Raw genomic sequence first — 14,582 nt, 5'->3', positions numbered from 1 at the left:
ATCATTTGCACCTGAGCTGGTGCACCTGATTGTAATTTTAGATATTTGAAGTAGTGATAAATGTCGGCGTGTACTTACTGTTTCCACATGCGAAATTTGCATTTATGTTTATTTAAATTATACAATGGACTCCAAAATGTAAATGTTTCATGATATTTGTTATATTATATCACCTTTATCTATCAATATTGTTGAAATGAAGATAAAATATCTGTATGTTGAAATATGTTGAAAAAGTCAAAACTTTACATGGGGTGTACTTACTTTTTCACGTGACTGTATAGGATATTTCAAATCGTTATGGATGGATTCAGAGAAACTTGGTAGACGGGTCAGGTGTATGACCAGGACAAATTGATTTTATTTCGGTGAAGATCCGGATCCAGATAATAGAAATTTGAAAACCCTATAAGTGTTAAACGTGTTTCCCAAAGTTTTAAATGCATTTCCCCAAAGTACAACAGGAAGAAACTTCATGCTGGGACTTCCAGGACTTCCATGCCAGGACGTCCCTGTCACCCATGGCCAATAAGTCTCATGTTCAGCAAGCAATCTCCGAGGATGACATAGTAATGAAGCAAAATGAAAGGATCGTGCTATTCTGTTATCAATGCTTGGGAGAGAGGCAAAACTTTTCAGCTTGCAAGCTTTGCCGCCGGGATACAGGAGGCGTTACATCGAGATTTCCCTCTTCCCCTCTCATCATTTCCTGCACATGAACCTCATGAAAGACCCTTTTACTTGCCTCAAGCCCCATTTTGACCTTTCTAATGACCTTTTCAGGCACATCCCGATTCCCTGCTCCAAACCCTTTTCCCCTCCCTTGTTCGCCCTCATGCGATCCAAAGTGCAAAGATCTCGACCAGCTTCGTACCCGAAGAACCGAGTGCCCGCTGCCAGGTGGCTGCTGTTCCGGTGAAGCTTCTTGTGCAGGTAATGTTATTGGACGCTCTTTAAAGGGTGATACATTGTCAAGCCTGTACCGATTTTGCCCAAAAGAGGTATGGGAAGGTGGTCCACACACTGTTTGCACACCTGGAACCTGAGAGATACTCACTGGACGAGTTGTGTCTGGTGGAAAAAAGGAAATGGCCGGGGATAGTGTTGGCATCGGGTTTTTGTAAACATATACCAAATATAATTGAGTGTAGCATTTTTAACATTTACAATAGAGGCTCAATAATAAAACAGGCTCATTACAGGGATAATACAAGATTGTGTAAAATGGTGTTGTCGGGCAAATTTCAGAAATCCGTAACTGCTGAAAAAGCCCTCATCGCCCCTCTCACCCATGGAGGGAAAATTGGACTTTGTACTGATCATGCTGTTCTATACAAAGAAACCATCGACTCACACAGGACATTACAGTTAATCATTCTTGTTCACACATTTCAACAAATAAACAAAACTTTTTCAAATAAATCCAATGACAAAAGACTGCCCAGCGTTTGCTAAAAGTCTGTGGTTGGGCAGAGAACTCTTATCCCTCCTTTTTTCCATTCCTTGTAACACTTTCTTTCACTTGCCAAACTCAAACATAAATTACTTAAATTCCATCTCAGAGATTTGGATAAACCTGCTGCGTGACAAATTTATACTCAAAAACGGAAATTTCCATTTTACAACTGGTCAAACAAGAACTCTTAAGCAAGTACATTATGAAAAAAATTCACATTCCTTTTTTTTGCTTTATTTGTACTAATATTTAAAAATATTGATGAAAGTATTTGGGTTTAGAATAGCCAAACTTGAAATGTTTCACCAAAGTTTTAAATGCATTGCCCCAAGGTTTTAGACTTGCTTCCCCAATGTTCTAAACACATTTCCCCGATGTTTTAAACATGTTTCCCCAATGTTTTAAACATGTTTCCCCAATGTTCTAAACACATTTCCCCAATGTTCTAAACTCATTTCCCCAATGTTTTAAACTAGTTTCCCCAATGTTTTAAATGCATTTTCCCAATGTTCTAAACATATTTCCCCAATGTTTTAAACTCGTTTCCCCAGAGTTTAAATGTGTTTCCTAAAGTTTAAAGCTTATTTCCACAAAATTTTAAATGCATTTCCCCAAAGTTTTAAATGCATTTTCCCAATGTTTTAAACATGTTTCCCCAAAGTTTTAAATGCATTTTCCCAATGTTTTAAACATGTTTCCCCAAAGTTTTAAATGCATTTTCCCAATGTTTTAAACATGTTTCCCCAAAGTTTTAAATGTGTTCCCAAAGTTTTAAGCTCGTTTCCCCAAAGTTCTAATCGTGTTTCCCAAAGTTTTGAACTCGTTTCCCAAAAGTTTTAAACACGTTTCCCCAATGTTTTAAACTAATTTCCCCAATGTTTTAAACTAATTTCCCCAAAGTTTTAAACGTGTTTTCCCAAAGTTTTAAACGTGTTTTCCCAAAGTTTTAAACGTGTTTTCCCAAAGTTTTAAACGTGTTTTCCCAAAGTTTTAAACGTGTTTTCCCAAAGTTTTAAACGTGTTCCCCCAACATTTTGCACTACTCTAATTGTAAAAGCACAATCAATTGGGGGAATTTAAATTCAATTTGTTCAAGATTAAAATGAAAACAGGAAGACGTTTGCATGATTTCAAGTTGAGTTTTAGACGACATACCCTGTGGAGTGAGACTGCCACCTATGCGTTGTGGTTTACACAACCATTTCATGATATAATTTCATGACATTCCTAAACACGATCTGCTTGCTGGAAAACCACAATGCAGAGCAATTTAGAATAATTTGCCGGAAAATTCTGAATTCATCTGCTTTCCACTTGATCTTAGCTTCACTTTGTATTTGTAGAAAATGACATACTACAGGCCTCATGCATCCTCCCTCCGACTTGGCATGGGTCCTATGCATTACCTGTACCAGATTTCTTTGGCATATAAGCAAGTCGATGTGGAGTTTGTGGAATTGGCTAGTTTTCCCATTTTTCTTTCCTTCTTCATAGATAAGTCGATTTGGAGTACTAGACGAAGCTAGATCAACTACAGTAGTGAAAAATTCTGTCAGTCAGAATAATAGAGGTGTTAATTGATCCCGAATACTGTCACAAGGCATCTCTGCTTATGGTACTTCCAGGGACATGAGTATTAATGAGCTGTTTTGTGCATATTATTTGAACTCCATTGTGGGACGACCTTTTGGATAAATTAGGAAGGGAAATAGTTTTTCACACATTTGTTATCATTTTGAGATGACCATTGGATCATTTTTATAGATTGGATCATTTTTCATGTCTCAGTGAGCACATTAACGTTTAATATTGACATTAAAATACCAATCGGCAAACATTCTGGGCATTGATGTCTATAATGTTTTAAATTATTATACAATTTATTTCAGAAAATACCACAAGTTTCATTTATGCAATTCAATACCTTAAACCATAGATAAGTTCATTCTAGGTACGAGTCGAGGTCTGGATCTCCGGGAAAACAAGTAGCAAACTGGTGTCATTGGTGGGCAATTTTATTTCGGCCCAAGTCTTTCACGAACTGGTTGGCCAAGCCTGACGTTCGACTGGAGCTAATTAGGGTTCAAATTTGTGACTTGTTCAGTGTGCCAGCAATAACTCACCTGCTCTTTGCAAACATACACTGGACTCTTTAACAGCCACTAGATAATGCTAGTCGGTGGGACACCCAGCTTAACGTATATCCTAGGGATGGTGCACTTTGTGAAGCAAGGCCCTGCTTGCAAGCACCAATCTGTCCATTTATAGTTGGATCGGTAACCGAACGCAGCCAAGCTCAAATGTCAGTGCAATACTTCTGGACCATCCTGTCAGATGTCAGAACCAACAGGCCACAACTAATGCTGTCAACATCATTCAATATCACCTCCTCCACCACCCTTTCGATAAAGTAGTGGAAAGATTCTCACTTCTAAGCTGTCTCGCCTGGGTTCGAGCCTTCGCCCAGCCATAAGCTGCCATCCAGGTGTTTCACAGGTAGTGTGATTCATCAATGAGTGGGCCGTGCCTCGGATGGACGTTAAATATCCCATGGTGTCCTTCACGAACATTAGACGAGCTATCAGCAGCATCATGGCCAAATTCCAAAATTCCTGCCCCAATTATGTAGTCGAATGTCAGGCCTGGCCACTCGATTTGTGAAAGACTTGGACAAAAAACTTCCCGCCCGCAAAACCCCACAAGAACCTGGGAATAATTGTGGCCGTTAAAGAAAAAAAAGAAGTGTGAAGACATTCAAAATTTGTTTGAAAGAATTTTTTTGACATGTAGCACATACATGTAACTCTTTTATCGTAGGTAAGTGTAAAAACAGTTAGCATGAAATACGAGCTGCAAGCATAAAACCAAAATTCAATAAGGAAGGAAAAAAAATACAGGAAGTGTGACATTTCCCGAAGAAGTTCTTACCTGGGTGTTTGTGTAGCGGGCCCTTTGGCCGAAGCGAGACGTGTGCACGTTTTGATTCTTCGATTTTCATGGTATTTTCACAACATTGTTTCCATGCATCTGGGAATGGAGCAAACACCTGAGATCAAATACAGAGAAAGTTTTTCGAACAAAAAGACAATGTTATGCAACAGTATGGGGAGAACCATGAAATGCAAACGCTTACACCTGTGCCCTTCCGACATGTTATGTAATTCTTAATTTTAACGCTGTCGGTTGTATCAGAAACTCGGACACTGATTGGAACATGGACTTCCTCAGCATACTCCTATATAAGAGTAGTATTGGGGATGAGTACGGTCACACATACCCCAAGTGAAAGCAACCTTGGACGAAGGACACTGGCATTGCACCAACATGTCCCTTTGTGGTGTCTCCACCCCCATTAAGTTAATAATCCTATTTGTACCAAGCTCGTTATCATCATCAATTGCATTGAAATTTACATCCAGGTGGTGTAATGGTTGGAGCATCTGCTATGACACGAGGAGGGAGGTCTGCAGTTCAAATCCCGGAGACTTTTTTTAATGGTACGTGCTGCTTACTTGCTCGACATTCAGCATTTAAAAAGCTAAGAGCACGGACATCCCCCACAGGTTAGAATGCACGTGGAGGAATACGTTCCTCCTAAGTAAATGCCCGGCTGAGTGCGGTGAGAAAAGCGGTGCCTGTTGTTGTGACGTTGCTGCTACCCAGAGTGCCCAGGGAAGTGATGGCTCACTCCCCAAGCTTAGTACCTTTTGTCTCGTCTAACATGCCTATGTTGTGTCTTGTGTATTCGCATGCATGCCCATGTGTGTTAGATGTGCGTAAATCCACAATGAGCCTCACATACTGCAAAAACAAATCCTTGGCTGACAGGTTCGTTTGGATATTTTGCCATTTTGATCTGCAATACACACTCGTCTGAGTTATCTGATCTGGGTTCAAATCCCAACCCAACTAGAAACTATCCACAGGTGGTTTGCATGCAGGGTCTGGCTGTTGGTGGAAGTTAAAGATTCCTCGGCACCTTTTGTGAAGGGGAGGCAAGTTATTGCGAGCACCCTCAACAAATTACAAATTCTTGCCACCTTCAGTTGAACATCAGGCCAGGAAAGGCAGGTAGTGAAAGACTTGAGTCAAAAACATTCCTCTACCAACCCACAATAAGGTATGAATAATTGAGTGTAGTAGTAGTAGTTTTTGTTTTTGTTGTTGTATAGCACCGGACAGTTCTCTTGAACAAACCCGCAGCATGCGGACAGCCGATAGATCTCCCAGGAGTGATCCAGAGATCTCACACATCCAGAATAGTGTACCCCTGCCTCCATGTACTCAGGGCCACGACGGAGTTAGAGGGAGAGAGAGACAGACAAAGACAAAGAGAGAGACAGACAGAAAGAGAGAGAAAGAGAAAGAGAGAGAGACAGACAGACAGACAGACAGAGAGAGAGAGAGAGAGAGAGACAGACAGACAGAGAGACAGACAGACAGACAGAAAAACAGAAAGAGAGAGAGAGGCAGAGAAAAAGAAAGATAGAGAGAGATAGAGATAAAGATGGAGTCAGAGAGACAGAGAGAGAGAGAGAGACAGAGAGAGACAGACAGACAGAGAGATAGACACACAAGAGGGAAAGGGCCGGTTCATGGGGACGGATCGGCACTCTGACCGTGACCACACCGCCCTGACCAAATCCGGGCAGCAGGGAAGAATGGGGGAAGATTTGGCCACCGACTTGCATTGGGAGGGAGGGGGGAGGTACAGCCACCGTGAAGAGGCGTCCCCGATAGTTGTGAGGGTTGTAGTTGTAGTAGTAGTAGTAGTAGTACCTTATAAAGTTACACCCGTCTACCCCGATTTGTGCATAATTATTTTTTAAATCTTGCACAAGATTCAATATTTCTGTGTAAGATTTCTTTCATGTAAATGTTACAAAAATATGCATCATCGCACATACCTGGAGACAATGAAAACACAGACGACCGAAAACATCCTGTGAAAAACCTCGATTTAAACCTTAATCTCAGGTGGGAAGTCCAACTCTTGCATTTTAGTCTGTCAACATCAGACTACGTTAAAAATCCCAGAGCGAGTGATGAAAGTCACCCCAACAACAGCTGCAGTCATGCAGTGTGCTTACTATGGATGAGACTCAAGGCCTCGATTCCTGGAATCTGTGCATCATTTGCATAAGCCTTTTCACGATGAGTCACAGTCCTTTACTTCGACGCCATTGTATAAAATGCTCTTGCCTTGTTTCGTTTGGAATACATTTCGAAAATGAGATAAATGTTTCATCATTGCCTGGAATTGTGTTCCTTTACACCTGTTTTACCTCCTTCTCATAGATATGAATCTTTGCTCCGAGGAAGAGGCCAAAGAAAGGTTGAAACATTTTGTAATTGTGGCCGAATAGGTGTTTTACATGCTTCGGACGACCTTGACCTTTGACTAGGTTTGACCAAATTTTCTTCACAAATACTACACATACGTACAAATAAGCCGTGTAAATTTCAATTTGTTATCTTGAAAAATGACTAAGGTATGGTAATAATAAATTCACAAATGGCCCATTTGATTATAATGGGGTGAAATTGATGTCATGGAAACCGTTGATATGTCAAAAAGGCCAAATCGATCGTTCTGATTTTCGGTGGACCAGGTCTGTGAACCAATACGCAAATCCTATTCAAAGTTTAAGTCAATCGGACGAAAATTGATGATTTTGAGCTTTGCCATTTTGACCTCAAAAACAATGTGCTTCTAGCTTTTGATTGTTGAACCAACTCAGTAAACAACATACAATTTCTGTTTAACATCGCAGAGTACCCATAGTGACCAATATACAATTTCTGTTTAACCCAGCAGAGGGTTTTACCCATAGTGACCAATATACAATTTCTGTTTAACCCAGCAGAGGGTTTTACCCACAGTGACCAAATATACAATTTCTGTTTAATCTAGCAGAGTACCCACAGTGACCAAATATACAATTTCTGTTTAATCCAGCAGAGTACCCACAGTGACCAAATATACAATTTCTGTTTAACCCAGCAGAGTACCCACAGTGACCAATATACAATTTCTGTTTAACCCAGCAGAGGGTTTTACCCACAGTGACCAAATATACAATTTCTGCTTCACCCAGCAGAGTACCCACAGTGACCAAATATACAATTTCTGTTTAACCCAGCAGAGTACCCACAGTCACCAATATACAATTTCTGTTTAATCCAGCAGAGTACCCACAGTGACCAATATACAATTTCTGTTTAACCTAGCAGAGTACCCACAGTCACCAATATACAATTTCTGTTTAACCCAGCAGAGTACCCACAGTGACCAATATACAATTTCTGTTTAATCCAGCAGAGTACCCACAGTGACCAATATACAATTTCTGTTTAACCCAGCAGAGTACCCACAGTGACCAATATACAATTTCTGTTTAACCCAGCAGAGTACCCACAGTGACCAAATATACAATTTCTGTTTAACCCAGCAGAGTACCCACAGTGACCAAATATACAATTTCTGTTTAACCCAGCAGAGTACCCACAGTGACCAAATATACAATTTCTGTTTAATCCAGCAGAGTACCCACAGTGACCAATATACAATTTCTGTTTAACCCAGCAGAGTACACACAGTGACCAAATATACAATTTCTGCTTCACCCAGCAGAGTACCCACAGTGACCAAATATACAATTTCTGTTTAATCCAGCAGAGTACCCACAGTGACCAATATACAATTTCTGTTTAACCCAGCAGAGGGTTTTACCCACAGTGACCAAATATACAATTTCTGTTTAATCTAGCAGAGTACCCACAGTGACCAAATATACAATTTCTGTTTAATCCAGCAGAGTACCCACAGTGACCAAATATACAATTTCTGTTTAACCCAGCAGAGTACCCACAGTGACCAATATACAATTTCTGTTTAACCCAGCAGAGGGTTTTACCCACAGTGACCAAATATACAATTTCTGCTTCACCCAGCAGAGTACCCACAGTGACCAAATATACAATTTCTGTTTAACCCAGCAGAGTACCCACAGTCACCAATATACAATTTCTGTTTAATCCAGCAAAGTACCCACAGTGACCAATATACAATTTCTGTTTAACCTAGCAGAGTACCCACAGTCACCAATATACAATTTCTGTTTAACCCAGCAGAGTACCCACAGTGACCAATATACAATTTCTGTTTAATCCAGCAGAGTACCCACAGTGACCAATATACAATTTCTGTTTAACCCAGCAGAGTACCCACAGTGACCAATATACAATTTCTGTTTAACCCAGCAGAGTACCCACAGTGACCAAATATACAATTTCTGTTTAACCCAGCAGAGTACCCACAGTGACCAAATATACAATTTCTGTTTAACCCAGCAGAGTACCCACAGTGACCAAATATACAATTTCTGTTTAACCCAGCAGAGTACCCACAGTGACCAAATATACAATTTCTGTTTAACCTAGCAGAGTACCCACAGTCACCAATATACAATTTATGTTTAACCCAGCAGAGTACCCACAGTGACCAAATATACAATTTCTGTTTAACCCAGCAGAGTACCCACAGTGACCAATATACAATTTCTGTTTAACCCAGCAGAGTACCCACAGTGACGAAATATACAATTTCTGTTTAACCCAGCAGAGTACCCACAGTGACCAAATATACAATTTCTGTTTAACCCAGCAGAGTACCCACAGTGACCAAATATACAATTTCTGTTTAACCTAGCAGAGTACCCACAGTCACCAATATACAATTTATGTTTAACCCAGCAGAGTACCCACAGTGACCAAATATACAATTTCTGTTTAACCTAGCAGAGTACCCACAGTGACCAATATACAATTTATGTTTAACCCAGCAGAGTACCCACAGTGACCAAATATACAATTTCTGTTTAATCTAGCAGAGTACCCACAGTGACCAATATACAATTTCTGTTTAATCTAGCAGAGTACCCACAGTGACCAAATATACAATTTCTGTTTAATCTAGCAGAGTACCCACAGTGACCAAATATACAATTTCTGTTTAATCTAGCAAAGTACCCACAGTGACCAATATACAATTTCTGTTTAATCTAGCAGAGTACCCACAGTGACCAAATATACAATTTCTGTTTAATCTAGCAGAGTACCCACAGTGACCAATATACAATTTCTGTTTAACCCAGCAGAGTACCCACAGTGACCAAATATACAATTTCTGTTTAACCTAGCAGAGTACCCACAGTCACCAATATACAATTTATGTTTAACCCAGCAGAGTACCCACAGTGATCAAATATACAATTTCTGTTTAATCTAGCAGAGTACCCACAGTGACCAATATACAATTTCTGTTTAACCCAGCAGAGTACCCACAGTGACCAAATATACAATTTCTGTTTAACCCAGCAGAGTACCCACAGTGACGAAATATACAATTTCTGTTTAATCTAGCAGAGTACCCACAGTGACCAATATACAATTTCTGTTTAATCTAGCAGAGTACCCACAGTGACCAATATACAATTTCTGTTTAACCCAGCAGAGTACCCACAGTGACCAAATATACAATTTCTGTTTAACCCAGCAGAGTACCCACAGTGACCAATATACAATTTCTGTTTAACCCAGCAGAGTACCCACAGTGACCAATATACAATTTCTGTTTAATCTAGCAGAGTACCCACAGTGACCAATATACAATTTCTGTTTAATCTAGCAGAGTACCCACAGTGACCAAATATACAATTTCTGTTTAACCCAGCAGAGTACCCACAGTGACCAATATACAATTTCTGTTTAATCTAGTAGAGTACCCACAGTGACCAAATATACAATTTCTGTTTAACCCAGCAGAGTACCCACAGTGACCAATATACAATTTCTGTTTAATCCAGCAGAGTACCCACAGTGACCAATATACAATTTCTGTTTAACCCAGCAGAGTACCCACAGTGACCAAATATACAATTTCTGTTTAATCTAGCAGAGTACCCACAGTGACCAACATACAATTTCTGTTTAATCTAGCAGAGTACCCACAGTGACCAATATACAATTTCTGTTTAATCTAGCAGAGTACCCACAGTGACCAATATACAATTTCTGTTTAATCTAGCAGAGTACCCACAGTGACCCAATATACAATTTCTGTTTAACCTAGCAGAGTACCCACAGTGACCAATATACAATTTCTGTTTAACATAACAGAGTACCCTCAGTGACCAAATATACAATTTCTGTTTAATCTAGCAGAGTACCCACAGTGACCAATATACAATTTCTGTTTAATCTAGCAGAGTACCCACAGTGACCAATATACAATTTCTGTTTAATCTAGCAGAGTACCCTCAGTGACCAAATATACAATTTCTGTTTAATCTAGCAGAGTACCCACAGTGACCAATATACAATTTCTGTTTAACCCAGCAGATTACCCACAGTGATCCAATATACAATTTCTGTTTAATCTAGCAGAGTACCCACAGTGACCAATATACAATTTCTGTTTAATCTCGCAGAGTACCCACAGTGACCAAATATACAATTTCTGTTTAATCTAGCAGAGTACCCACAGTGACCAATATACAATTTCTGTTTAATCTAGCAGACCACCCACAGTGACCAATATACAATTTCTGTTTAATCTAGCAGAGTACCCACAGTGACCAAATATACAATTTCTGTTTAATCTAGCAGAGTACCCACAGTGATCCAATATACAATTTCTGTTTAATCTAGCAGAGTACCCACAGTGACCAATATACAATTTCTGTTTAACCTAGCAGAGTACCCACAGTGACCCAATATACAATTTATGTTTAATGGTCACAGAGTACCCTCAGTGACCCAATATACAATTTCTGTTTAATGGTCACAGAGTACCCTCAATGACCCAATATACCATTTCTGTGTAATGGTCACAGAGTACCCTCAGTGACCCAATATACCATTTCTGTTTAATGGTCACAGAGTACCCACAGTGACCAAATATACATTTTTTGCTGTTTAACCTAGCAGAGTACCCACAGTGACCCAATATACAATTTCTGTTTAACGGTCACAGAGTACCCACAGTGACCAAATATACATTTTTTGCTGTTTAACATAGCAGAGTACCCACAGTGACCAAATATACTATTTCTGTTTAACGGTCACAGAGTACCCACAGTGACCAAATATACATTTTTTGCTGTTTAACCTAGCAGAGTACCCACAGTGACCCAATATACAATTTCTGTTTAATGGTCACAGAGTACCCTCAGTGACCCAATATACCATTTCTGTTTAATGGTCACAGAGTACCCTCAGTGACCAAATTTACATTTTTTGCTGTTTAACGGTCACAGCCTACCCACAGTGACCAAATATACATTGTTTGCTGTTTAACCTAGCAGAGTACCCACAGTGACCCAATATACAATTTCTGTTTAACATAGCAGAGTACCCACAGTGACCCAATATACAATTTCTGTTTAACATAGCAGAGTACCCACAGTGACCCAATATACAATTTCTGTTTAACATAGCAGAGTACCCACAGTGACCCAATATACAATTTCTGTTTAATGGTCACAAAGTACCCTCAGTGACCCAATATACAATTTCTGTTTAATGGTCACAGAGTACCCTCAGTGACCAAATTTACATTTTTTGCTGTTTAACGGTCACAGCCTACCCACAGTGACCAAATATACATTGTTTGCTGTTTAACCTAGCAGAGTACCCACAGTGACCCAATATACAATTTCTGTTTAACATAGCAGAGTACCCACAGTGACCCAATATACAATTTCTGTTTAATGGTCACAAAGTACCCTCAGTGACCCAATATACAATTTCTGTTTAATGGTCACAGAGTACCCTCAGTGACCAAATATACATTTTTTTTTGCTGTTTAACGGCCACAGAGTACCCTCAGTGACCAAATATACATTTTTTTTTTGCTGTTTAACGGCCACAGAGTACCCTCAGTGACCAAATATACATTTTTTGCTGTTTAACGGTCACAGAGTACCCACAGTGACCAAATATACATTTTTTCTGTTTAACGGTCACAGAGTACCCACATTGACCAAATATACATTTTTTGCTGTTTAACCTAGAAGAGTACCCACCCTCTCGGTGGCTGGAGATTCCGCAATTGCTGAAAAAAGTATAGTCTGTATTTTGCAAGAAGACTCTATAGATGTTTGTGTGGTGTGCTTTTAAAGGGGCCTAATAGGTCTACAAGTCGAAGGGGTGTGAAAGCATAAAGGGTCCAAGTGGACCAAAACGTCTAAGGTTCTTAAGGGATCTAAAGACATACAGGGTATTTTACGATCGTAGTTCGGGTCTAAGGGTCAAAAGGTGTAAGTGGTCTAAAGGGTGTAAATGTTTTCAGAAGTCTAAGGGGTCTTAAAGGGTCTAAAATAATCTAAAGTGTCAAAATGGTCAAGCAGTCTAAAGCAGTCTAAAGGGTCAAGAGATATAAGCAGTCAAAAGGGTCTTAAAATCTCCAAAGGGTCTAAAGGGCCTAAAGGTCTAAAGGGTATGTTCGAAACGTAGTTACAGGTTTAAAGGGTCTAACAGAGTCTATAGGTTATAAGGATTCTAACAGGGCCTATAGGGCCAACAAGGTATTAGGGGTCTTAAGTTTCTCAGGGTTCTCAAGGCTATGAGGGGTCTAATGGGTCTAAAAGTTGTAAAGGGTCGAGGAGGTCAATGGACCTAAGTGGTCTAAGAGGGTCTAAAAAGTATGTTTCAACAGTAGTTACAGGTCTAAGAGGTATAAGGGATCTATAGGTCTAAGGAGTCCAAAGGGGTTTAAAGGGTCCAAACAGGGTCTAATGCATCAAAAAGTCTCAGGGTCAAGGAGTCTAAAGAGTGTAAACATCTTCAGGAGTCTCCAGTTTTAAGCAGTCTAAAGTATCGAAATAGGGTCAATGGGTGGAAAGGGTCAAGGGATCTAAGCAGTCTAAAGGGTGTAAAGGTCAAACGGGTCTAAGGGGGTATAAAGTGTCTTAAAAGGTTCAAAGGGTCTAAAAGCTCAAACATGTTATAAAGGGTTTTTTTGTTTGTTTAAATATGGAGTTTGTCCATCACAAGACCATTAAGACCACTCAAAGGTGGAGGCTACAAAATAGAAATTGTGGGAATGGGAATCACTGGGAAATGTTGTATGTTGCTGGGAAACATGTTGCAGGAAGGGAATTCCAGAGTTTGGAAGTGCATGGAAAAAGACTGGAGGAATATTGTACTGTGTTGATCTTATGGTTGTTGTTGTCTTGTATGCAGCCTGTGGCTGCTGGTTGCATCATTTCTCTGGAAGCGCGTTTTTGTGCCGCTGATGCAGTGCCCCAGATGTGACGACAGTATTCCATGACTGGACGCATGGTTAGGTGAGCGCCGATTGGTTATTCCTTCAAATTATGGGTGAGACGTGATTGGTTGTTTTTATTACCTCGGCCACCGAATGTTTTCACCCCTGTCTGTTTGTTTGTTTGTCTGTTATCAGGATATCTCAAAAAGTTGTGGACGGATTCAGAATTTTTTTGGCAGAGAGGTAGTCTATGTGACGAGGAAGACTTGGTTCAATTTTGGTGAAGATCCAGATCCGGCTTCGGCTAGTAGAATTTTTTAAAGTGGCTCTTCAATATTGAGAGATGGGCCCAAAAACGCTATTTCGCACTATATCGAAAAAGGGTTTGGATGGATTCCGACAAATATTGGTGGAGGGGTTGGGTGTGTGACAAGGTTATAATTGATTCAATTTTGGTGAAGATTCCAATCCAGATCAGGATCCGAAATTTTTTAAAAGTGATTTTTCACCAATGAGTGTTGGAGCTAAAACAGATTATATAGCGTGATATCTCAAAAGGTTATGAACGGATTTGGATGAACCTTGGTGGAAAGGTTGGATGTGTGACAAGGACGACTCGATTCGATGTTGGTGAAGATCCAAATACATATCCGGCTTTGAGAGTTTTTAAGTGGTTCTTCACTATTGAGAGATTTTTTTTTTTTTTTTTTTTTGTATACTGAATCGAGGCTCGTGAAAGAGCTAAGTTGTCTTGTATGCAGCAGATGGGGTCCAAAAACGATATATAGCACGATATCGAAAAAGGTTTGGATGGGTTCGGACGAAATTTGGTGAGGGGTTGGGTATGTGACAAGG

At 39.9% G+C, this 14,582-nt stretch overlaps 1 protein-coding gene and 1 long non-coding RNA gene across 2 annotated transcripts in view; one reads left to right on the top strand and one right to left on the bottom strand.

The window, feature by feature from the left end:
- Nucleotides 1-339: 339 nt before the first annotated feature.
- The window catches only part of LOC137423183 (rhotekin), a 90,425-nt gene continuing 76,182 nt past the window's right edge, over nucleotides 340-14,582 (bottom strand). Inside the window, exons 11-12 of the mRNA XM_068110068.2 lie at nucleotides 4,385-4,483; nucleotides 340-1,071 (exon numbers count right to left, since the gene is read on the bottom strand). Of these exons, the coding sequence (XP_067966169.2) occupies nucleotides 608-1,071; nucleotides 4,385-4,483 (563 nt within the window). The 3' untranslated portion in view covers nucleotides 340-607. The remainder of the gene's footprint in view (nucleotides 1,072-4,384; nucleotides 4,484-14,582) is intronic.
- LOC137423186 (uncharacterized) overlaps nucleotides 13,771-14,582 on the top strand; it is a 39,632-nt gene continuing 38,820 nt past the window's right edge. Inside the window, exon 1 of the long non-coding RNA XR_010983650.2 lies at nucleotides 13,771-13,806. This is a non-coding gene — a long non-coding RNA (uncharacterized LOC137423186). The remainder of the gene's footprint in view (nucleotides 13,807-14,582) is intronic.

Source organism: Myxine glutinosa, chromosome 3 (genome assembly GCF_964187855.1).
Source record: "Myxine glutinosa chromosome 3, kmMyxGlut1.1, whole genome shotgun sequence".
Lineage (NCBI taxonomy): Eukaryota > Metazoa > Chordata > Myxini > Myxiniformes > Myxinidae > Myxine > Myxine glutinosa.
Note: the sequence above shows the minus strand (reverse complement) of the source record. Positions and strands in the feature narration are given on the sequence as shown.